Source organism: Hippocampus guttulatus, chromosome 1 (genome assembly GCF_054856545.1).
Source record: "Hippocampus guttulatus isolate MCC_2025c chromosome 1, RoL_Hgut_1.0, whole genome shotgun sequence".
Lineage (NCBI taxonomy): Eukaryota > Metazoa > Chordata > Actinopteri > Syngnathiformes > Syngnathidae > Hippocampus > Hippocampus guttulatus.
In genome coordinates, this window is record NC_141261.1 from 11,977,847 (window position 1) to 12,004,720 (window position 26,874).

General features: G+C 43.8%; 1 protein-coding gene across 1 annotated transcript; it reads right to left on the reverse strand.

Moving 5' to 3' along the window:
* Positions 1-181: 181 nt before the first annotated feature.
* On the reverse strand, positions 182-25,114 carry rimkla (ribosomal modification protein rimK like family member A). The gene is made up of 5 exons (XM_086109928.1): positions 24,402-25,114; positions 14,328-14,558; positions 10,221-10,307; positions 8,245-8,448; positions 182-3,960 (listed from the first exon to the last, which is right to left on the reverse strand). Exons 1-5 carry the CDS (start codon positions 24,562-24,564, stop codon positions 3,458-3,460), a joined length of 1,188 nt encoding a protein of 395 aa, XP_085966054.1. The 5' UTR covers positions 24,565-25,114; the 3' UTR covers positions 182-3,457.
* Positions 25,115-26,874: the final 1,760 nt, after the last annotated feature.

Here is a 26,874-nt window from a genome sequence, read left to right on the forward strand (position 1 = left end):
ATTTAAAAATTGCCCGCTCACTCCTTTGACCAAATAGTTATTTGATTAAGTCACTCAAATAAAGCCCCGGTCAGAAGCAGGCATCCAGCGATTATCAACTGGTGGCTGGGGACCCAAAAGTGGGCCATGGGCAGCTATACTGCATAATGCGTGGCACGTAATAACCACGCCACACAATCAATGTGCATCCCAAGTCGGGGTAAGCCTTTATTTGGGAAATGGCAATCACGTTGACAGGCATGTGTCTTAATTACTACTCAGGGTGTGATGGTACATGTGTTCACATTCAGTACCCAAACGGAACACGGTAACATAAATATGAGACTTCCCCACAAAGAGATCCATGCCAAGAAATCAGTGAAAGCTTTTAGCCATATTTTGTGGTATTGCCATATTGTACAGTATTTTGCTTTATTCATTTTTGTACATGCTACCATGACCCTCCTCAGTTTTGAGTTACGTTTATGCTGTATATGCTTTCAAAGGATATTTCTTTTAACAATGCATTCTCTATATTGCTGTAAACGTATAGACAGGGGTTCCCAGACATATGAGCAATGCTATCTTATGAAGTTGTTTTTTTTTATGTGGTCAGTTTGATGGTCATTTTGAGAATTTGCTATGCAAAAGGTCGTACAAGGGCCCATTTGTCACTATTCTTAAAATCTCTCAACACAGTACCGTTTGCTCATTTCCAGCGTTCAACAAATAAAAAATGAACTTGGGCCAGCCCGTGAATCATTTCCCCGTTAACGGAATTGAGATGTGTTTAACAGACTTGTCGATGAAGGATATGCAATGGCATTGATGTAAACGACGCGGAACGATATGGGAAACGTTACAAATCCAAAACAAGAGAACGACAACAAGTGGAGAGAGTTGTCTCTCAATATGCGTGCTGACACTGGTGACGTGACTCGCTTCATGGATGATGTCACAGTAGTGTGAGTGTGTGTGTGTGTCAGTGGAGGTACTGTGATTGCATTGAAAGCAGCTGGTTGGGGGGTTTGGGAGCTGCTGCTTTTCCTGGTGTCCCGCGAGATGTGTCTGGTTCTTAGCTTTGGCTACAACTCCACATACTTACTTCCGCCCACAAAATAAAAAAAAGAAAAAAAAGAAATCAGGCTTCACAATTTCCCATTTTGTTTTCTTTTTACACATTAATTAGGGCACACAAACCACTTGTTTTTTTTTTAAATAGCATAAATTATGAATAAAACAAAGAACAACACAGAACAAGCAAGGGGGAAAAGTGCATGTTAATGTATCCACCACATCTTATGATACTTATTCCTCATTGTTGCTTTTGTCATGTCTTTTTGGATAAGTCTGGTATTTGAAGGTTAGATCCAGGCTGCTTCCCTGAGTTATCAAGAAAACGCACCACAATGTAAATACTAAGGGCTACGTGAGTGGAACAAAGTCGGAATTTAATCGGTGCTGCCGTACGGCCGCTTGAATGGCAGCAATGAGCTATCAAAGTCCCTGAAATATTCCTGGGGTAAAAATCAAAAAAGTAGATTGTGTTTTTATTTTATTTACTTTTTTTTGTATATGATGCCTTTTTTAACTTCCAAAAATATTGGAGAGAGAAACGTTTTCAACAAAAATCAAAACAAAATAGCAAACTCGAGGGAAGAACAGCAAGTGTTTGAAGTGCCTGATATGTGTTGTATTCCTTGTCAACAATTACGCGTCATTCTGTGGCAGTGACAAGTCACATGTTTTGAGGTATATTTTTTCTTGTATGGAAAAAAAAAAGAAAAGAAACAAATGCATCTGTTTATAATAAAGTGCTAGACACGAGGGAATTTTCCAAACTTGGCAGACTGCTGCTGCTGGTACGGCTAATTAAAGACACTACATACAAAGAACAAAAACAAAAACAAAAAAAAACAAAGAGCAAGGGTAATACTTTTAATACTTCAAGCAACATGAATATTTGTGCTGAACTGAATGCGGGTGGAAAATAAGCTCGGCCTGAGGTTGTAGTTGACAGAGTCCAAAGACATGACATGGGGGAGGCGCTGGTGGTTGGGGGCAGGGATTGTATTTTGGCCATAAAATTTATTCACAAAGCACTCATTTGTAGCCCCAAATAAGAATTTCGTTTCAACGCCAGCAAGGCCTTCTCTGCAGCGCAATCAGAAGTACTGACCTACATTTACTAAATATATTTGAATACTGTATTCGTTATGTTTCCTTTTTTCATTTCGTAGCATTTCTCTTGGCTAGATGACTTCCGGGCGGCACGGAGGTTGACTGGTTAGCACAGGGTTCGATTACGGCTCTGGCCAACCTGCGTGGGTTTTCTCCGGGTACTCCGGTTTCCTCCCACATTCCGAAAACATGCATGGCAGGCTGATTGAACACTCTAAATTGTCCCTCGGTGTGAGTGTGAGCGTGGATGGTTGCTCGTCTCTGTGTGCCCTGCGATTGGCTGGCAACCGGTTCAGGGTGTCCCCCGCTTACTGCCTGAAGATAGCTGGGAGAGGCTCTAGCCTGCCTGCGACCCTTGTGAGGATAAGTGGATTAGTAAATGGATGGATGGATGGACTACTTCCACTACGTGCATGTTGAATATTTGTTTGTCCAATCAGAGTTCAGCCTCTCTGTGTTGCCATGTCAACCATATCCGCCTTCAGAATCTGTACTGCTGACCGATGCAACTCGATCTATATTAGCAACGGGGTTGTTTGTTGAACCAATTACATTTCAAATTCAAATCACAGGGCCACCTAAGTGGCCTGTAGTCATGTCAGCAGCTTTCCGCCCTCAGCTTGGTTTGACTAGCCAAACGTGTGTACAATGATTTGCACATATTATAACATTGAATAATCAGCCTCTCATTCAAATAAAAAAAGTTTTGTCATGCAATTACAGAAATAAATGAAACATGACAGCGGTAGGATTAAAAGGTGGATGAAGTTGGTTAAAGCCCGTACCTCACTGAGCGGCGAAGGCTTGCTAGGCTTAACACGTCTTAAACAAGGGTGCCAATAAGTACGGAGGCTGCTGTATGTCCATATTGTGGCTACAATGGACTTTTTTTTTTGGTTTTGTTTTCCACCCATGTCATGTCTGGTGCTCTGTATTATTTCTCTCCCCAACACTTGGAGAAGCTACAACAGTCTTCATTTCACCATACATGACCTGTCTAAGAAGGAATACCCCCCGCCCCATAAAAACCGTCAGGGCTTGGGTTAACGGTTAACCCAAACTCGAAGGGTTGTTATCAGCAAGCGAAAACAGAGAGCGTACTTGAATTAGCCCATAGGACTGAGGGGGAGTCAGGGGAGCAGCCTCAAATCTTTTGGAGGGGGTTAGTATGAGCAAGAATTTCTGTTTTCGCATTCATCCACGTGTATTTCAAAAACGGATGCGTGTGTGTGTGTATGCTTTTTGTGTGTGTGCGTGTGTGTGTGTGCGCATGTGTGCGTTTGCTGGTGCGTGCATCTCACTCAGTCAATAGCTTGATCTCGTTGGCAAGCAGCGTGTTGAAGTTGTAGGCCGGGTCGGGGAGGACCGAGCCAGAGGCTTGGCAGGGGGGCGACTGAGACGGCTCGGCCAGCTCGGGGTCGCTCTCGCTGGAAGTGGAGCCCACGCTCATGTTGCACACAGCCTCCGGCAAGGAACCGCCGACAGTGGGCACGGGACACACCTCGGGCTCGCTGCTGGTCTCGCTGGTGCTCGACACCACCGACAGCAAGGACATCTTACGGGTGAGGCGGTTGGGGAGCATGGACAGGGCGTAGTCGGCGACAATGCCCGCCACGTCCATGCCGCACGCCTGGTCGAAGGCGATGAAGCCCACGTTGGCGTTGGCCTCACACACCACGAAGGAGCCGTTGTTGAGCTGCAGGAGGTCGATGCCGCAAACGTCCATGCCGAGGATGTTCGACACCTCAGTGGCCAGCTGCTTGCCCTGCTCGCTCAGTGGGCACATCATCCCCACGCCACCTTGATGACAGCAAACACGTATTGCTGAGTTCATTCACGAGGCACCTTTCCAGGTAGTCACTCAACTTTTCGATGCATCTGTTCACCCGGAGCGGAAAAATCACAACTTTCCGTTTCAAAGGACGTCCACTTCTATGCTTCTCAGTTCGTCTTACCGTCTCGACTGCATCTCTCTTACAACCTGGTGAAGAGATACTCTAAGGGTTTATGTGCTCAGGGCTCATTTCTTTGGCAGTCAATAGGTGACTACGTCAAGACGCTGAAACAACAACTCTTTTTATTGGAATAACCCTGATCAAGTAGCTAGTGGAAGGGCGGGGGGGGGGCGGTGGCCAGTGGTTAGCGCGATGACCTCACAGTGCAGAGGTTGTGGGTTCGATCCCGGCTCGGGCCTCCCTGTGTAGAGCTTGCATGTGCTCCCTGTCCTGCGTGGGTTTTCTCCGGGTACTCCGGTTTCCTCCCACATTCCAAAAACATGCATGGCAGCCTGATCGAACACTTTAAATTGTCCCGAGGTGTGAGGTTGTTCGTTTCTGTGTGCCCTGAGATTGGCTGGCAACCGGTTCAGGGTGTCCCCCGCCTACTACCCGAAGACAGCTGGGAAAGACTCCAGCATCCCCCGCGACCCTTGTGAGGATAAAGCGGATCGGAAAATGGATGGATGGATGTGTAGTAGCTAGTGGACCTTGAACTTGTACGGTACTAACGTCTCATCATAAGAATCAATTTTACAACGGTGCTTTGCTTTTTCTTTGCCTTGGTGACGCCACGACCAAAGGAAACCAGTGATAACAACCATACTGTATATCAAACTACTCTATGTCAAATTCAAGGCCCGGGGGCCCGATACGGCCCATCAGATCATTTTATGTGGCCCGCCAAAGCAAATCATGTGTGTCAACTTGCTAAAATCCATACCGAAATGTCAAATTGGCACGTCTGATGAATAAAGTTGATATTTTGCAACATTTTGTTCCCCTGTTTACACTCACTTAAACAATAATCAAACAAACTATTATAATTGACTGATTTCAAAACTAGTAAGGTGTTCATGTGTTGTGTACATGTAATAATTTTGTGGTTTCACTGTCATAATGGCCCACCGAGGGAAGACGCAATTTGAAATTGGCCCGCGACTAAAATGAGTTTGACACCCCTGCTGTACATGTACGACTGAAAATGAGCAAGTGAGGCAATGTTATGGCAATGTGTCTGTATTCTAACTGCTCAGCACAATTGTGGCTAAATTGACAATATTTGGATCATTTCTTTCATATTAACTGTTGTTGTGAGTGGGGAACATTACAAGTTGCAATGCATGAACTCTTACTGAGGTAATGTACTTTCACAATCACTGGTGATTGTTTATTTAACTTCTGAACACCAACTTAATCCTACACTCATATGACAGTTCTTAAAAATGTCACAGAGAAAATGCCTCCATGGTGAGTAAAGGTCACACTGGTACACATAAAAAAAAAATCCAATTAAATCTAAAGGCGACCGCAATAGACTGTTTAAAATGTGACATTCCGCCATGTACTCAAAACTATGAAACAAGAGGGATGATGACAATTAAATGTAGGGTAATTTTGAACTGAAATTTAATGTCAGCAGATCCTCATACAGCCAATAAAACGTATGACGTAAATAATAATAATCTGAGGACCAATGCTCCAAATATGTCACAGTGCGTTACGACTCCAACTGGACTCAAAACTCAGCGCGCTCTCGCAGCGCGAATTGCTCTGCGTAGCTCAGAGGAAGATACCCAGCCTCTTGTGGGTACATTCAAGCCAGCCTTTGTTGCCTTTGTTTCCAAAAAAGACGTCATGGAGCAGATGGATCATCATGCTTGAAACAAGAATTGGAAAGAGGGTGCGACTGTTTCAACTGAATGATGATAATCAATAATTAGATTTGGGACTGATGCAGTCACTGAATACAATAATACCATTGACCTCAGATCATTATCCAACAAGCCTTAACAATGAGCAGAGTTCTCCAAGTACATTTTTAACCAAATATTTAAGCTGTGGAAAAAATAATTGACTTTGACCAATTAATTCGAACACATTTGTGGCGAATGACTTTTCCAATCCCTCTAGCGACGACAGTATTCCCTCGGTTATCGCGGTTAATGGGGACCGAAACCACCCGCGATAAACGAAAATCCGCGAAGTAGCTACCAATTAACATATATAAAAAAATAATTGCCCCACGTGGGCCTTTGCGCTTGAGCAGAGCGCACTAACACACACACACACAGACACGCACACACACACACACACACACACACACACACACACCCACACACACACACACACACACAGGCCAGCGATCCGCTGGCGTGCAGCAGATGTTTTTATGATTAGTCAATTAAGGTTGTTTAGACAATTAAGGATGGAGAGACCTGCTTTTGTTGTTATAAGTCTCTCTCCCCTCTCTCTCTTTTCTCAGCAACACACATACACTCACCTGCTCACCCATGTGCGAGCAAGCGCACGTGCCCCACGTGGACCTTCCGCGCTTGAGCAGAGTGCGCACACACACACACACACACACACACACACGAGCACGCATAGTAAACAACACTTAGACACAGATTTTTGCGGACTAATATACAGTATATAAAAATGTTTTTTTTTTTAAATGAATGTTTGAAAAAATATGCGATGCACCGAAGCCGCGATAAACGAACCGCAGAATAAAAATCGATGATCACGACAGGTCAACAATGACGAGAGCAAGGGTAACATATATATATATATATATATATATATATATATATATATATATATATATATATATATTTTTTTAATCTGTTCCGAAAACTAACTTGACTTAACTGCATTAGTGCAAAAGGTACGGGGGGACATGGTTGTGTCCGCATGACACTGCAATTGTTCCCTGAGAAAATACCACAATAAAGATGATTCTATGCTATCCAAAACAACGCATTGCTAATTTTTTTTTGTCTGCACTTCTAATATGAGAAGAGCATGCATGTCGGATTGGTTTCGTGGGAAGACATTGGCTCTAGCGAATGTCGAATCGCCAGTGCAGGAATTGTCCAATCTCTCCCGCTTGACTTCTGACTCGTCCCTAATTATTTGAGGAGCACCGCAATTCAGGCTGATTAGATGGAATTTGTAGTATGCGGATAACTCATGATCACAGAACGCATTGCGAACCAGCCAGCCATGAGACTTAAAACTCCTCCACTTGTGGCGGAGCTCTGCTCCAAACCCAATGGGTGCAATCTGTTGTTTTGTGTCCAAGAAGCAAAGCCTCAGGCTCGGATGTTGCCGACACTATTTACAGCAGTTGTCCCGCTCGCAGATTGATAAAATCTACAACACGACATCTGACAACCAGCACAGATGAGATCGGGATCTTGAAACACGAGGAACGTCCTGGCCGCAAGACTCTCTGGTCGCTATGGTCACGTTTAAACGTGCCTTCAAAATAAGATACGGCGCAAATACAAAGTGCAGGCAAAATATGACATTGCCACATATTATGCAGAGTGGGCTTGGTGCGTGGGAATCTCCTGTTGAGATAAAGCCGTATTTTTAAGTAGGACTCCTGATACTGTCTTATTAAATGTAGCTTTCTTTTTCTTGAAAGTCATAGGCTCCTCTTCTCTCTCCTGGCTGGTTTTTTCCCCTTCCCAAAGAAACTTTCCAAAGACGCTTGTTTTTTTTACTCATTTTGCAAACTCCAAGTGTCAAAGTCAAGGCCCGGGGGCCAGATCTGGACCACCACATCACTCTATGTGGCCGGCGAAAGCAGATCAAACATGTCACCTTACATGATGCTTTCGAAAATGTCAAACAAAATTCTAAATTCTCATATATAATAAATAAGAGAGATATTGGAAGCATTTTCTTGTTACCAAACCCCTCATTATAGTAACTTAAACAATAGTTGAATTAACAGTGATTCTTGACTCCTTTATATGGTTTCAGTCAAAACAGCCTTCCAAAGGAAACGGTAAATAAAATGTTGCCCGTGACAAAAATGAGTTTGACACCTCAGTGCTAGCTCCTTGGTTTCATTTTAGCGGTAACCTATCACGTGACCGAGAAGCGCAACTTCACCTGCGTCAAGCGTGACATACTGTGGACAGATGTAACAGGGAATCCGGTCATTTTTCAAAATAAAACATCTTTCAGATTACGAAATGAATAAAACGCAAGTTGTGGAGGGTACCTTTTAGAACTGTTCTTGTGCTCTGCTGCTGGTACAGGAATATTTGGGAAGCGTTATGAAAATGCCTACCAAGGGAGCAGTTGCTCTGCATCCGTCCATCGGTGGAGCAGCGCAGCATGGAACCGATGACCCGGCCGCCCACCAGCACCACACGTACATCACGGCCATGTGACTCTTTGACATACTCCTGAAACAAGTAGGGGGTGTCATGACGGATCAGGTGGCACAGGTCTGTCAGGTGGTGCTTGTCCCGTGCCAAGAACACAGCCTTGCCTGGGGAAATAGAAAAAAAAAGGAAAAAATGCACGAGGTGCAATTACTTTTTCATTCAGCGTAACCAGACCTTTGGTATTGACCCGCACGCGATTTGACTTTTGAGGAACTCTAATTGTGGTTTGATATCTTCTGCAAAGTCTTTGAGCTAAATCTGCTGAGAATGTCTTTTCTCAGTTCCTCTTCTCTAAAAAATGGCTCGCGTGCTTTTCTAAGGGGGATAAACAAATGCTTCTCACAGAGGCAAGAAAAAGTCCGTTTTAATTAGCACTTCTTCTTGCCTAGGCCTCTGACCCGCAGTACGAAAGCAAGGTCAAATCATGTGATTGTGTACGTGTGCGCGCGCGCGTGCGTATGCGCACATGGTGTCTAAGTGACGGGTCCAAATACGATGACGAGACATTCTTTGGCAAGCACAAACTCACGGTGAAAACCATGACGCAGCATATGTAGAAAACAAGGAAAGCAAAAAAAAAAAAATCACCGCCATGGTTTGAGGGTGAACTCACGTCCGGCAATTTGAACAGGACACAAACTCGCAAAATTTTGATACCTGCTTCCTTCATTCATTTCGTTTTTGTAACTTTGAAACTCAAAAGTGAAAACAAAACTAATCAACGTTGGCCTTTCGGAGAGGAGAATAAATAATAAAAAAAATCCATAGTGATGTGTGTGTGACAAGATGGCATAACGATACAGGGAATGTATGTGCTTGGGCACGGCTGATTCCAGGCCAGTGGCAGACTCGAGAGCGAAGAGGAAATATTCTTCACCACCGTAAGGGACATTTGACCAAATAGGCCCAGAGAACGCTTTCGTGAGGTAATTCGTCAGACCTGGCAGAAATCTCCCTCCCTCTCCTGTCCCCTGTCATGTGCCATCGCCTCACTTCCCCCCGCAGCATTTTGAAAAAATAAAAATAAAAAATAGAAAATGCACGTGTCATTAGTTATGTCACATACATTTGGAGCGTGCTTGTGCCCGTGCGTCACCGAGCGTGCCACGCTCTTTATTTTACTATTTTTTTTCTCTTTTGTGCAAGGTGGCTGTTGCTTTGAATAACTGGCAACTGGCAAGAAAGCCATCCTGTTAATTATTTGAGAGCGAATTACGTGACCGCCCAGCATGCCCGGAACAGTTTTGACTGCGTTATTTGTCACTCTGTTCATTTTTCTTTTGCACCGTGGTACTTACAGTCTCACGAATAACTGAGGAGTGGGGCGAGTGTTTTTCATGGTGTGTGCATGCGCGCATATGCCAGTGCACATTATTAGACATATGTGTTTAGATTTATGCAAGGTGGCCGGGATGGGCCGCAATAAGTAGCTGTATGTCGACATAGAGTGCATGCGTTGTGTGTGTGTGTGTCGGGGGGGGGGCATCAGAGCACTCACACTAGATCTTTACTTTTTTATGTTAAATCCAATCCATCCATTTGGAGTGTTCAATAAGTCTCCCATGCATGTTTTTGGAACATGGGAGGAAACACGAGTACCCAGGGAAAAGCCACACAGGCACGGGGAGAACATGCAAACTCCACACAGGAAGGCCGGAGCCGGGATCGAACCCAAGGCCTCTGCACTGTGAGGTCGACGTGCTAACCACTGGACCACTGGGCCGCCCGTTATCTTAAATGTGGGAGCTAATGAATTCACATCACAGAACATTCTGCCAATGAAGTCGATAGCAGGCCGAAGTGAGCTGCCCCGCGGCCTCCATTAAACACGAACTTGCAAGCCCATGAAAGCGAGGCGTTGCGCGCCTTGTCTTACCTCTGTGTCCACGCGCGTTCTTCACCACCACCGGGTAGCCCAGCGGCTCTGCCTCGTCAATCATCTTTCGAAAGTTGTCATGTCCACCTGAGGCACATACGCAGACACACACACAAGCGCCACCAGATCACACAGAGGAACGCAACGTGTCAAAGGGAGCTTCATTTGATCTCCAAGTTCATCAATTGCAACTGAGTGAGCCTGCAAAGGGGGTGGGGGGGTGAGGAAAGGAACCCGTCGCCATGGCAACAGAAGTGACTCAAAACAGCGGCGTCACGCCGCTGCGAAATGGACGAGATTGGAAGTGAGCGGTCGTTGGAGCGGGCTAAAATCAAGTCACCGTCATGCTTCCGCTTTCGGCGCATTTGCTCATGGCGCAAAGCAAAGCTAAAACGTGTCATGATAAAATGCATTCGGGACATCAAAAAAAAAATACAAAAGAGAATTGTTAATGTTACTAAACATACTGCAGAGCCAGTGTTTAATTCTTTCCTTGTTTTCACATGGCTCACTGCTCAAATCTGGAATCCATTCAAGTGAACAGATGTGATCCACTCGGTCACATGGCTTTTTCCAGACACACTGATTCACATGCTTTCCACCAGAGAGAGAGAAAGAGGAAGAGCGGGAGAAAGCAGGGAGAACAAGAGGAGGGGAGGAGCAGAGGGATAGCTTATTTTGTTTTGAAAAGTCGTGAGGGGACAGCGGGTCAGGCAGCAGGACTGTTACATAAGCTCTGTATCCACGCTGCACGGATTGCCTGGACTACACCGAAGAGAGACCAATGGAATGTAGGCCAAACATCAGCCTCTTTCTCTCACTCCCTTACGGCCGGAATCCGTGGTGTGCTCTTGTAAAATGTCATGTTTTCATTTAATTTCGGGGGGGGGGGGGGGTTGTACAATGAATTGTGGGGCTTGTTCTGTTTATTATTATAATTTTTTTTTTAGGATAAATGAATGCAAAGTAATAAAAAGGACATTTCTACAGCATGATTCTGTCCTTGTATGAGCGGGCATTCCCAAAGCTAAAATCTTTCATCATTTAGAAAACCTGACTGATCTGTTGAAGACACGTGGGATCATCGCATGACGATGATGTCTCTCACAGTTCTGTTTGCTTCTGCAACAATGAACAAAAATACAACTCTGCAATGTCCTTGATCGACGAGTAGTGATTCTCAAGGCGCGGTATGAGGATGACTGGTGGCGTTGGGGTCTATTGACGCAGTGGCACGCAAAAGAATCAATGCCCAAGTAAAGATCAGTTGCATTCAACTTTTAAATACGTGTACATGAGCATTTAAATTTTAATCATCGATTAGTTAAAAAAAAAAAAATTCCTTTTATGTGCAACACAGTCTCATTAAATTTTGACTTGACTTCCATTTTTTCCCTCTGACATCTTACATCTTGATTTTCTTGTTTTCTTTTCTTGTTATGTTATGAATGTGGTTACGTGTGATTTGATGTTTTTCACATCAAATTTTCACTTTATTCTTTGAAAAAAATAGATTGTAATATTGCAATTTTAGTCATGTATAAGCTCTCTGCTTTTTGATAAATAAACAGGCCAACTTCGGTCCCTGTATTTTAATGCTGGTCATTAAAGAGGTACTTCGAGAGGCCATTATGTGTGTGTGTGTGTGTGTATATATATGTATATATATATTCATTCATTCATTCATTCATCTTCCGAACCGCTTGATCCTCACCAGGGTCGCGGGGGGTGCTGGAGCCTATCCCAGCTGTCTCCGGGCAGTAGGCGGGGGACACCCTGAATCGGTTGCCAGTCAATCGCAGGGTGTGTATATATATATATATATATATAATTTAAAAATTCTCGTCTCACCCCCCCTCGGGTGGTGTCCGTCCCTCATTCAGCTCGGGTCCTCTACCAGAGGCCAGGAAGCTTGAGGGTTCTGCGCAGTATCCTTGCTGTTCCCAGCACTGCACATTTCTGGACTGAGATGTCCGATGTTGTTCCCGAGATCTGTTGCAACCACTCATCTAGTTTGGGGGTCACTGCCCCGAGTGCTCCGACCACCACAGGCACGACTGTCACCTTTACCTTCCAGGCTCTCTCCAGCTCCTCTCTGAGCCCTTGGTATTTCTCGAGTTTCTCGTGTTCCTTCTTTCTGATGTTTCCATCACTTGGGACCGCTACATCCACTACAACGGCTTTCCTCTGCCCTTTATCTATGATCACGATATCTGGTTGGTTCGCCATTACCATCTTGTCAGTCTGGATCTGGAAGTCCCACAGGATCTTCGCTCTGTCATTCTCCACCACCTTCGGAGGTGTTTCCCATTTTGACCTTGGGGTTTCCAGTCCATACCCCGCACAGATGTTTCGGTAGACTATGCCAGCCACCTGGTTATGGCGTTCCATGTAGGCTTTCCCTGCCAGCATCTTACACCCTGCAGTTATGTGTTGGATCGTCTCAGGTGCCTCTTTGCACAACCTACACCTTGGGTCTTGTCTGGTGTGGTATATCTGGGCCTCAATGGCTCTGGTGCTCAGGGCCTGCTCCTGAGCAGCCAGGATGAGTGCCTCTGTGCTGTCCTTCAGGCCAGCCCTCTCTAGCCATTGATAGGACCTCTTGAGATCGGCCACTTCAGTTATGGTCCGGTGGTACATCCCCTCGGGTGGTGTCCGTCCCTCATTCAGCTCGGGTCCTCTACCAGAGGCCAGGAAGCTTGAGGGTTCTGCGCAGTATCCTTGCTGTTCCCAGCACTGCACATTTCTGGACTGAGATGTCCGATGTTGTTCCCGAGATCCCGTGTAGGGGCTTGTCCTCCCATGATGGTCCCTCTTCCAGCGCCTCATCTTCTGTTCCCCATTGTCTGAGGCATTCTCTGAGTACGTCATCCGTTGGAGCCTTCTCCTTGATGTATTCATGGAGCTTGGATGTTTCATCCTGGACAGTGGCTCTCGCACTCACTAGTCCCCGGCCTCCTTCCTTTCCGCTTGCGTACAGTCTCAGGGTGCTGGATTTGGGATGGAACCCTCCGTGCATGGTTAGGAGCTTTCGGGTCTTAACGTCCGTGGTCTGAATCTCTTCCTTTGGCCACCTTATTATTCCTACAGGGTATCTGATCACTGGCAGGGCATAGCTGTTTATTGCCCGGGTCTTATTCTTGCCATTGAGCTGGCTTCTTAGGACTTGCCTCACTCGCTGGAGGTATTTGGCCGTAGCCGCTTTCCTTGTTGCCAGTTCGAGGTTGCCATTGGCTTGTGGTATACCGAGGTACTTGTAGCTGTCCTCAATGTCTGCTATTGTTCCTTCAGGGAGTGAGACCCCTTCAGTGCGGACTACCTTTCCTCTCTTAGTCACCATCCGACTACATTTCTCAAGCCCGAATGACATCCCGATGTCGCTGCTGTAGATCCTGGTTGTGTGGATCAGGGAGTCTATGTCCCTTTCGCTCTTAGCATACAGCTTTATGTCATCCATGTAGAGGAGGTGACTGATTGTAGCTCCATTTCTGAGGCGGTATCCATAGCCTGTCTTGGTGATTACTTGGCTTAGGTGGTTCAGTCCTATGCAGAACAGCAGTGGGGAGAGTGCATCACCTTGGTATATGCCACATTTGATGGACACTTGGGTAAGTGGCTTGCCATTTGCTTCAAGTGTGGTTTTCCACATCCTCATCGAGTTCGCAATGAAGGCTCTTAGGGTCCTGTTCACCCTGTTCATATATATATACAGTATATATATATATAGGTTTTTTTCTGCAAAGGAAGAGCAGAAGTCTCTGTGGATGCCGCTCAACTTTTCATCCAGATTTTTCTTATTTTCTTCAAACTAGCTGGAAACGCATGAATGGCACCTCTGCTGGTTACGGGCACGTTGCCCACGCCATCCGTCGCTAATACAAATACACAGGAGAGTACAGATTCGAGCGGCAATGGCAATTCCCTCACATTAACAGACAAGCGCCTCGGCTGAGAAATTATAATAGCTGTTCGGTCCTGAAATGAAAATACATTTATAATTTGACTGTGTTCGTATCATCTCGCGACTGTTTCTGAAAACATATGACACACATTTAAAACATGTTCCCTACAATATTACAACAAATAAAAGGTCGATGCATGGCTCACCATAGGAGAAGGTGTCAGGCAAAGGTATGCCGTGGCCGGCTAGCTCTTGAAAGGTCCAGAACTTGTTGACGCAGTTGAGTATGGCCTGAGGACGGTTGATCAGCCGACAGCCCATCTTCTCCAGGTGACGCAGAACGGTGATGTCGCTGTCCGACTGCACCCATGGCGTGGGCACTCGCACCACCACCACCTGGGGATAAGATGTCACCGTTTCTTGGTCCACTTGCAGGCCTGCAGGGTCAGAGATGAGGTAGAGTCATTTGTTGAAGAAAAAGGTCCACGTGCATTTTTTACAAGCGAAACTCAACACTTATGCTCTTCCAGTGTGGTTCGGGCCGATTAAAGAGAACTTTTTTTTTCCTGGCCAGCATGGAAGAGCAGACATCAGTCAGCATCTGTTTTGGCCTCTCCCAGTTTGCCACGTTTAAGAAAGAGAAACGAGTTGCGTAAGCGGCTGGTGAAAAGTTGCGGAAGCCATCATCTCCGGGTGGAAAATGTGACCTTTTTCTGGCAGATGCAATCCGGAGTCATCATCCCCTGCAACTCTCGCTGCCAGTTGGCAGAGTTAAGGGCAAGGAAGCGGCACTCGGTTACAAGGCTGGCAGTGTTAAGCTGTATGGAGCCAGTCGTGGCGGATGGTAGGATTAGCTGCAGGCTGTCCTTCACCATCATCTATCCTGTTGCGCTGGCAGATCCTTTCGGAGCGCCGGGCAGAAACGTTTTGACGGCATATCCGTATGTTTTCATTTGTTTGTTCAGGTCAGTGAAAGCATGCGCAGACTCAATTTGATTGTCTGGCATAACAAGAGAGCTTGTTTACTGTGACAGCGACACACTGGACGCAGACTCTATTGTGTCACCCGTTGCACGTCGGACTATGAAAAAAAAATGTAGGCATGCATTAGGGGCAACTGTTTGGGTCAGTGTCAATAAACAAATCCCACATCATGGGGCCTTTTCGACGTCCATCGTGAATGAATTTAGACGAACAGAGCGCAACGGCATTCAGACAGATGTGAGGGAATATGATGTGACTCATCAGATGGGGGAAATCATGTGTACACACCACTGTGTTATAATTGTCAACAAAATCGTTGTTGTATGGCTTGGATTAAATTCCACAAGGTTCTGGAACTCCTCTGAAGGGAGGAAGGAGCGCGTTCTTTAAAAAGATATTCCCTCATGTGCTATAAAACGACAACCACGTCTATCCTGTCTAATATCACTATTAAATGCTCCAATATCTGAACCAGTAATCGGACTTAGTTCACCAAAAAGGCATCTGGTTGTCGGGAGTACAACATTTTATGACTATTGTGATTAACCATACAGCAGATCACTCCAATGTGACTTTAGGAATTCATGTTTATTATGGAGTGCGGGCCGGTGTCGAGTGGTTAGCGCGTCGACCTCACAGTGCAGAGGTACCGTGCCTGTGTGGCTTTTCCCCGGGTACTCCGGTTTCCTCCCACGTTCCCATGTTCCCATGAGGAAATACAAGGTTATTTTTTACGATGAGATACAATTATTTTAGTGTGCTATCCACTTTGCTTGTATATATCTGTAATTTACCCCTGGGGGGATTCATAAAGGGTTATTCTATATATTATTGACGGCAATTGTGTGTCAGAGAGTACTGAGAAGATAATAAGAAGGCAGCAGCCAGGAAAGGTCAAGGATGCCTTGTGGTCCAAACACATGCGAAGGGACAAGCGTTGCATGTGAAAATGTGTGTAAGCCATAAAAACAGCCGTACCCCCCCCCCCCCCCCCACCACCCCTCCTTCACAAAATCTCTGTACACAAGCAAAAGGATTCATGGTCGACTCTATTCAATCCACTCACACACTGCTCCGATTGTACTGGCACACAGAGCAATGCGAGCGGTGCTACAGTGGGAAGTGTAGAGAGGTGGTATCATCGTGTCGGACAGACACTGTTCTGTGTTAACTGTGCTTTTCTCTATTTACAAAGGAACTGTGTCGAGACCAATGAGGCAGAGCATTGATTAAGTCTTTTTTTTTTGTTTTGTTTTGTTTTAATTCATGCAAGGGATCATTTGAATGACACTGGATACTATGTGACTCCTGGGAAAGCCATCTTGGGAGGCTGACTTTTTTCAGGTGAAAGTGATGTCAAAGTGCCCTCCGGCTCACATTGTGAACATCACAAATCATCTTTTTTTTTTAGGCTTGTTCATTGTGACATTTGCAATTCAAGTGCGAGGGCACTTTGACGCCCGTTTCAGTGTCACATAAAATGTCAGCCTCCTTACGATGGCTGATAACGGGTGGATTAATCGCCTTTCTTCTTATTCCATAAATGCAACACTAATCAGAAGACTGTGTTTCGATTAAACATATCGCATAGAACATTGTGACTTGAGATCCCCTTTGATAACTGTACAGTAAGGTAACATTTAACATTCTGAATAGTCATTAAGTGTAAAAAGAAGTGAACCAAAAATGGTTTTCTTTTAACTATTTACCCTTGATTAACTTGGATAAATTTTGATGATAAATGAGTGTGTCATTAAAGTCGCTGATATTTTTTTAAACATTCATCACTTGAATGTTTCTTTTTTATTATAAATAGGTATATCGTTAATGTGAAATGTAAAACCATTAATATGTGACAACACGCATATCAGTGACCCAGCAGGTAGGATATTGTGGAAAATATATACTGCTCATTATGTGAGGGGCATTTTAACCCTGGAGAACCCACGGGGTCAAATTTGGCCCCTATAAATTTTGCTACTCAAATGCTACCCTTAAATCCCAAAGGGTCAAATTTGGCCCGAATCCTAAATTAGGATTAAAGCATTAAATATTTGAAAAAACATATATTTTGGTGTTCAGTGAATATATAGCAGTCATTTAACATAAAATTCATCATTTTCCAAAGAAGAAAAGGGTTCTTGGGTTCTCCAGGTTTAAAACATTCCAAGCATTCAAATGGGTACAACTCTGTTGGAGGTCCTCTGATCATCAAGAAATACAGGTATATGGTGACAAAAACATAACCTCCAATATGATTCGGGTCTATTGTGCGAGAAGATAGAATGACATTCACATTTTTGGCGTTGGGGACTCAGTAGATCTTCATTAAAGCTTATATAACATGAAAGCTGTGCAATGGTTGCTGTTAATATTGGTTCCAGTCAGTCATTTGACGACATAAGGGTGATGCATTTGTCATCAATTCCTTGCTGGGCCTCTCCTCGAATGGCCCTGTCAACAAATCACGAGATGTGAAATGTCTCTCGCCCTGTTGAATACTGGGTTTGTCTGCGCGTGGATTCGGGAAAATCATTAGTCACCAAAAGCAAAGGGTATGTACCGGTACACATGCATTTTCATGAGTCCTCCCAGCCTCAAACTGAAACGATTAACACCAAGAGTGAAACTTGAAACTGAGGCCAGTGATAGATAAACCTTGAAGTCGCAACATGTCACTGTGTTATCAGGGACTGCATTGTGACCAAGCCTAAAACGAATGTCAAGTTTTAGTAGATTAGGATGGTGAAATTGTGGCAACTCATACAAGGAAAGACATGTGTTGCTTGATTCATTGATATTACACGTCACTGAAAATGTAATCATGCAAAGGAATTGAAACGTGGAAAATGTGCGTATGTTGCGGACATATAGAGTATTAGCCATGCTGAATTTCACAAACAATAAACTCCAACATAGCCATGAACATCTAGATGCCAATTCCTGCACCCTACTCAAATTCCTGGAACGTTGCATCATCCGCATCAGCTGTGCTGCCTGCTCCGTTAATCAGCCCACGGAGCATTTACATCAAGTTATATAACACTGTTGGAATAATATCGCTTTTTCCCGATCAAAAAATACAGAGTTTTTGAGTGAAAAAGGGGCATCCCGGTGAGATAATCCCTTTAATTACCGTATTTTCCGCACTAAATGGTGCTTCGGTGTATAAGGCGCACCTTCAACGAATGGCATATTTTAGAACTCTTTTCATATGTAAGGCGCATAGAATAGAAGCTACAATAGTGACTGCTGTTGCCTTATGCATCCACTAGATGGCGCTACGCTCAAGGGAATATAATACAATACAATAGAACTTTATTGATATTGCGCTTTCACAACCGCTGCAGCTGTAACAAAGCGCTTTACACGACATTTAAAATACTACGTCCAAGAAATCAGAATAGTGATCTAAATATAAAGCGCATTGGATTATAAACCGCAGTGTCGACTTTTGAGAAAATTGAATAATTTTAGGTGTGCCTTTTAATCCTGAAAATACAGTAATATGTATTAAACCATTTTTTTGTTATTCATGTATGCATTACATAATTGGTTCATTAATTTATTGTAAATAGTTTTTAAGAATGCTAAGTAAACAATTTGACATTATACATTCAACACTTTTTAAAATTTAAAGCATATAATTTAATTTAATTATAATTCAAAGAATTCAAAATGTGAATTTGTTTTACTATTAAAATGAACAGTATTACTTACGCTAAATGCACAGTTACCCTATACGTCACCTACAAAGTATGAATGACCTGGCCCATCTATCAGATTTAAGAATCGAATGGGGCCTTCCAGCACCACATTTTGACCACCCTTGATGAATGACCGTGTTACAGGTGTGAGGTGCAAAAGCTGCGCGTACTGCAATGCCAACCTGAAGACGTCAGGGATAAACTAAGATTCCTCCAAGAACGCCTAATCCACCCATATGCTGTTAATCTGTGGCGTCGGGCCTCAGGAGACATTTGCCGTGTGCGCCTGGAAGGATTACAGGTAACAGGTCAGCTCCGCTTGTGTGCACACAGGTCTAGAAGGTGCTCCACTTGGCTGGGAATAGCGTGTACCAAGCTAAACTGTTCCACATTAAGATTTGCCAAAGAGGTTATGTTGTTTGTCATCTATTTGTTTGTGCCCTACTTAGTCTACGAAGTCTTTTCATATGTTAGGCGGCAGATATTCTTTCAAGGGGATTCCCTCGAATTATTGGAAAGACTCCCATCATTGATGATGCCAAATACAAGTAATATTGAATGCGTTTCAGACGTACGCCACCTTAAAAAAAGGCACAATTAATCAGGTAATGGCTGATTTATGCATACGATTTTGACCTGCTTGCATCAATTTGATTCACTCCAATAAAACGGGAAATTTACAGTAAATCATTGATTGGTTGGTTTTATTCATATGCTTTTATATCAAACCAGCCCAAAACATGCGATTGCCAGTGATTATATAGTGAAACCTCAAAAGGTGGAACAGCAACCGTTTCAGGATGACTGTCAACCACTGATTTGATCAACCTTCACAAAAAAAATTTCCAGAGAAAAAAAGGTGAAATACAAATTATATATATATACTGTATATATATATATATATATATATACACACACACACACACACACACACATATATATATATACAGTATATACCGTATATACACACACACACGCACACGCACGATTTAGGGTTAAACTGTCCTCACACATGTTTTATGGCTTAACTACACAAGGAGTGTTTGAATCAACTCTCTCTTGTCTGACAAGTGCAATAATTAGGTGGTCACAGTCTCAATACAGACATTCATTAAAAGCATGTCACAGATGTGCCTGTGCCCGCCTCTTATTTTCAAATATTAACCGTTACACAAGTGTAAAAGAAAAAGCATACTGTAAAACGTTTAAACATTCACTATCACACTTAGTTCACTACTGACGAAAAGCATACAGTTGCATTTTTGGATCTAGCTAGCATTTTTGTATGTAGCTAGCCAGACAGCGGCTAACCAGGAGTACACATTTTTGAAAGCCTATTTGGATACCCCATGTTGTGTTCAAAATCTTCTCCCAAGTGCCAATGCCAATGGTAGCAGACAACATTAATGTGTTAATTGAGACACATTCACATCCCTCATCCGATGACTCAAGTCCATTTTGCACTGTGCTGATGAATTCCATGCATGTCTGTTGGGTGGGATCCTACTGTCACCATCACATGATAAGATAAGAAAACCTTTATTAGTCTCGCAATGGAGAAATTCCCAATTCACAGCAGCAAAGTTATGAAAGGAAGCAGTAGAACAACAAAATATAGGAGCTGCTGGAAAGGCAGCCACTCTCGCGGCGCCATTTTGAAGTCAAAATAACAAAAATAACACAACACAACACATAGGACACAAACAGTCGTGCAATCTTCACCACTATTCTGCATACACTTTGTTGTCTGAAGCAGTTATAGATGAAAGAGGAGAGGATCAAAGTGTCCTTTCACCTGTGGATCAGAGACGTCATGCTGAAAAATGTGCACACGTCTGCTACAAGCTAAGTTTTGAAAGCAAACAACAAAGCTGTAGCGTCCATTGACGAAAAGAGATTAGTTCACTTCTCCTGTCCCACGTAATCCGCTTCAATTCCAAGCCGCGACTCCCAGTTCCACATACGCATCGGCGCTCTGCGCTGACACTCCTTTCTTCTCATCGTCGGCTCCTCAAGACTTACATCCATCCAGTCGCAGACCGTTCAACAGCACTGATCTCTCCGCTGAACAAAGCGAGGCTGTGAAAAATGCTGCCCGTTACAGGCGCAAGACACAAGCGCCGCGGGACTGTCCAGCAACGACAGTCAAATGGCGCCGACATTCCTCCCAGTCAAAAACAGTGCTGGTATACCCATGCTGCTGCGAAGGCGCAACCACCAAGCACCGAGTCTCCTCCTTGATGAATGTCGTGGCCAAAAAATGCTGAAAAAAGTCCACATCAGGTCCACACGACGTAACAACAAACACAAAGTGACAAAACAAACACAAAAACAAAAAAAAAAAGCAAGGCTCATGAGAGCACTTGCCGACGGCTGCCTACTCGGGCACCATCTTGACTTCAAAGATAGAGCACAAGTCAGGGCTTTGAAAAGCGGTCTCATAATATAGCGGACACCTGCATATTGGGGGTTTGGCATTCGCAATTTTTTTTTCGGGGAACGTATCCTCAGCTATTCAAGGAAAAACACTTGCCTTTTTTTTCGATTTTCTGTAACCTGGCAAATTACGTTTGAGAATGTTTATTTTCAAACCAAAATATGTCTTCACTATGGATGACATGTATTGTATTGGACAGTTTCTTGCATTGGGTATGAAGAAAACAAAACCATCAAACGTAATGTGAGCCTTAAATAGACCAACAAAAACATCAAACTAGTTGCCCGCTCAGCCAAATTTCTGCAGCGAAAGGCAGAAAGTTGTTTTCAGTCGACTGAAGTTTCGTCTCCACACATGTTTACTTGTTCATCAAATCAGATGGATTTGCCTCCTTGCTCGGAAGCATATTCAGGGACGTGACATTTACATTATACGTCATGATCACCAGGGCTCAGTTGTAATCTGGATCAAAATGATCTGGACTTTGAAATGTCTTGCTTTTGCTCTCCAGGATCCACACTAAATTTATCAGACTTGTTCAAGGCAACTTGGATCATGGTGCTGTGAAGTAAACTTTATATCACTGAAGGCTTACTTTTGGCGTTCAAAAAAACAATGGTAGAATCATGGGATCATTCAAAGTATATTTATTTGATGCAGCAAAAAGCACAACTACCTTATTTTCATTAACCTTCTGCCTCTCTGCAGAATGTCGCAGTTGTGTCATTCATTGTTTTACGGTTGCCCGAAAACAGGAGGGGGTTTAGTTCAAGAGTGTGTGTGACAGCTTTTTTTCTACTTCACCATGATTCCTACCTTAGATTTTATTTGTCCCTGTGCATGAAAAACTGTTTTTGTTTACAATTCTCATTTGAATGAAAGGGGGCAGCAATCGGCGAAATGCCAGTATTTTAGGAGTACTGTAATGGCTTGCGGTAACGTATTATAGTTGGAACTGAGAGTTGGCGCTTGGAATTGAGGCGGATCTAAATGGGAGAGGACAACTGAACCGAATTCTGTATTCGTCAATGGATGCTACAGCTTCTTGTTTACTTTCAAACTTGGCTGGGTAGCAAACGTGGGTAACGTCATGCACATTGTGATCATGACGTCTCTGTTCCACTGGTGAAAAAGGAGGCTTTGATCCTCTCCTCTTTCATCTCGAAGCGCTTCAAACAACAAAGCATATGTAGGAAGAGTTGTTACAATTGTATTATTGTCCATATTTGATGTTATGTATTCTGTTGTATTATGTTTGGCATTTTATGTTAAATGTTGTGTAAAGCGCCTAGTTGTAGCTGCAGCTGTTGCGAAAGTGCTATATAAATAAAGATATCTTGTAAACGTCAAAATAACAAAACAAAACAACAACCTATGAGCTACTTTACGTTTTGAACGATGAAATTAGTTCAACATGTTTTTGATATGAACTATGAACTGAACAAGACCATTAAAAAAACTACAAACTGAACTTCAAACTAGGTTGCGTTAGAAAATTAACCTTCACAATTTCTCACAGTAAAATAAATACCGTAAAGCAGTGCTTTTCAAACCCTGTGCGTTTGTCAGGTATATATCCAATCCAAATATATAATATCCAATTTGCATGCCTGTGCGGTCTATCGCCCAGAAAGTAATCGTGTAGTACCCTTCCATACCGCTAGGGAGCAGCAACAGCTCGCCAATTGCCTTGTGTTTCGACCACTGAAGACAAGCGAATTTGTGCCGCATGAATGCAGAACGACAGTGAAACAATAAATATGAAAGATTATAATATACTTTCTTTCTTTGTGTTCATTTGATTCCAATACAAGCTGTTATAACGTCATTCTTCAATGTTAAAAACGGTTATAGTAACAATATAACACGTTAGTTGTTAAAATAAGCGTTTTTTTTCCTTCACATTTTCAGCTAGTGGTGTGCCGCGAGATTTTTTCAATGAAAGAAGTGTGCCTTGGCCCAAAAAAGTTTGAAAAACACTGCCGTCAAGGACTGTGAATTTCAATAATCATGCTAAGCAGAGCAACATCCCACTTGATTCTGATGTAATTAACAAAGGCCTTTGTTCCAAGTCGTGGTCAGAAGAAATCTTATTAGCGACAGGCAGCATCCCCTCGGTGACGAGGCGCTGGGAAAAAGTAGGTTAGGCGGTCACACATTTGCTTTCATTACGCCTTGGAGGCGTACAGGGCTAGCCCGTGAAGACCCCCCCCCCCCCCCCAACAGACCACCGTTGGTGGCAATGTGAGGTGGTGGCCAAGGGTTGCTGCCATGGCCACCGCTTGTCACTCTCTGCCCCCCCCCCCCCCCCCCCCCGGCGAGCACCCATTTCTAGAAGAAGATTTTGATACCTCGGGCTTTTCTGAGTATTCTTAGATAACCTTGATACTCTGCCACAATTCATTTTGATTGAGCGTATATTTCAAGAATAATTGATCCGAATGCTATTGAAAAAAAAGATATTTTGATTCTTACAGTCAATATAAATTAAAACCCATTTTAACAAAATGTTTGATGAAATAAAATGCACACATGTACCAACGTAACCTTACACTCGTAATACAAGCAGGAACAAATCATAGTAAAAAGCAATGTTTAAAATTGTGAAGCATTAAGAGTGTTTAGTGTCATTGTGCTTTTTTAGATATGATGAGCAGTGGTCAGTACGTCAATCTCTAAATCAGCATGCAGTTACTATTTCAGGCTGGCCCAGTCTGTCTGATTTGTCGGTGAGACAACCAGCGTCAAAAATTTACTTACTGGTACAAAGTCACAGGCAGGGGTCGCACAAGCATCTACACAAGTTGTCGTTGACGGGTCATCATGCGCCAAAACGTAGTTGGCGACGGGAGGCGAACGTCACATGCTGAAATTGACTCTCCAGTAAATTAAGCTCAGCAAAACATTGCGTTTAAACTTGTTCCTGCTTGATTAAAACTGTGATGGCCATAGTTCTGGTTATGTGTGAACTTTACTTAATGAAAACGTGACTGTGGATTGTGTGAAAAGAAATGGAAAGACACATGCACGTACACACAGCCACCCCTGGCAACCCTTCAATGAGTTATTGTGCCACCCTGGCCACCTCACTGAAAAAATTCTGGCTACGCCCCTGGTGAGTGCAACAATACATGATGTGTAACTGCACTTACCCAATTGTCCCTCGCTGATGGTGAGGACGATCTGATCCATGAGAAGAGAACGGAATTCCACATCCTCCTCGGCGCAGCGCTCCTTCAATGCCCGGAGGATCTGAATTTGGGGATACTCCTGACTGATACGTCGGTCGGTCACGAACCAAAGGCGGGAGCACATTACGGAAGGCTCGTGGTACCCCCTCCCTCCCCAACTAAAAGTGAGTCCAAAAGAGTTGTAGCTGCTGTTAGGGGAGGAAGGGAGGAAGGGAGGGGGGGAAGGGACACCGGGGGTTGGGCGGCTGTGAAAAATAGCACCGGGATGCTCACACAATGGAGCTCTGGCGCGGCTCGCCACGACCGACCAGCTAGGATGAAGACTCTTTATCACCTTTGTTTCCTTTCATTTGCGGCCATTCAGCAACGTCTAGACCGCAAATAAGGTCCGCCCAAACTTGTCTTTTTAACCGATCTATGGCCTTGTGGCACGGAACAAGCTCGCCACACGGTGTCTCCGGAACGTCAGCCGAGCGATGAACTTGCCCCGAAAACGAATCGCACATTCGTCGGCTGGCCTCCGCGGTGCTCCGTGGGCGGCTATCCACGCAGTACTGGTGCTGAAAAGTGCACGCCGCCTTATTGTAGTGTAGACAAGTCGGACGCGATATGTATACAACTCAGCTCCTCCTCGTGCACAGCCAGGGCTGGTCCCAAAATAAAAATGATGGGGATAATGTCGACCAATCACAAGCTGCAGCCAGCGTTCTTGTTTAACGGTACGGGAGGAATAGTGGGCGTGGTGATGCCATAAGAGCCAATGGGATGCGTTTTCGTCACAAGAAGGCCGAGCCTGGTTGAGGGCGCGCAGCGTTAAGGCGTCACTCAGTGAGCGAAGGCTCCAGTGCGCGCTCCTCCTCCAGAACCGGTTCAGACCAGACATTGTGGCCAGGCTAGGATCTGGTGAAAGAATCGACTATACTTCCGCCGCTGCAGGCCAGAAATCAAAATACCGTCATCGTAATGCGCACTGCCGTTGTATTTCATGTTCAAGCCTCGAACTTCCTATCATCTTATATTACGTAAGCGTCTGCATGCAAACATCCGTGGAAGGCAACACATTGGCGTTCAAGTTGGAATTGCTATCCTCGACTGTGAACGCCCGAAACACAGTCGCTCCGGAAATTTGAAAAGGTCAAAGCGTCCAAAACGGGATCGTGCTGGTCAAATCGCAACCGTGGAGGAGGCGGGGGAGATGCCAAGTCGTGCACATTCCTTCCTTCCACAAAATAAACAGTAAAATGCTGCAGGTGCAGCATCACTTCAGCTTTGTTGTTGTCTCAATAATACATGTTTTGAATGGATCAATGGATTTAATTTTTAAAAATAAACAAAGATAAAACCGACATCAACAAAACATAGGGGTAGGAAGCATACACATTTGTTTAACGCCCCAATCACTCTGTAACTTCACCTATACAGTATAACATTTGAAAATGAAAAAAAGTGATGACTTACTTTATTTTTAGGACGATGAATTTAGTTCAATTTTCTGAAGACGTATTATATTATACTAAATTTCATTGTGATTTTACATAAACTGAGACCACACGTACCTTATGATCTCGTCCAGCATAAACAAAAATATGAATTGATATATATTTTTCACTGTTTTCATGTTCATGTCAACTTTATTGGCAAATGTGCTCCATGTGCAACATAGAGCACAGATGAAATTTCTTTCCTCATGAGAGAGAGGAGCCGCTGCGGGTGCCCGCACCGCTGTCAAAAGAACAGCTAACATAAAATGACAAATAATACAACACAACACATAAGACACAGACAGTCGTACAATCTTGACCACTTTTCCCATACACTTTGTTGTTTGAAGCAGTTACAGGTGAAAGAGGAGCGAATCAAAGTGTCATTTTACCAGTGGATCAAAGAGGTCATGCTGAAAATGTGCACACGTCTGCTACAAGCCAAGTTTGAAAGCAAACAAGATTTTATTTTTATTTACATCTCAGTTCCAGTTAAACATTTCCTCGTCTCTATACCTGTTCAGGAATTACTCCTTATACTTCTTTTGAAGCAGATTTGGGTTTGCACATTGATTTATGTCTATTTCCCAACTTGTTCCACAAAGTCACCCCTCAGCACGACAGGAATGTGCTTTTCATTGTTGTTCAAACTTTTTGTTTCTTGAAATATAAATCCCCCCTTAAATTATACCCTCCCTCTCTGTCTCTGAGCATTTTTGGGCAGTTGACTGTTTCTTGCTTTGCACATTACTTGCGCTGTTTTGAAATTAACCAGATCCGTAAATTAAAAAAAAATGTGACTGTATAAACAGTGTGTGCTCTCTGTATCCTGTCCTTTTTGCTGTTTTGGGAGATGAAGTGCACAACAGTGATGCAAACTTTAAAAAATCATACTGATTATACGTATTCATATGGTACATCAAACGTTTCATTTCAAAGAGCCTCCGAGATTT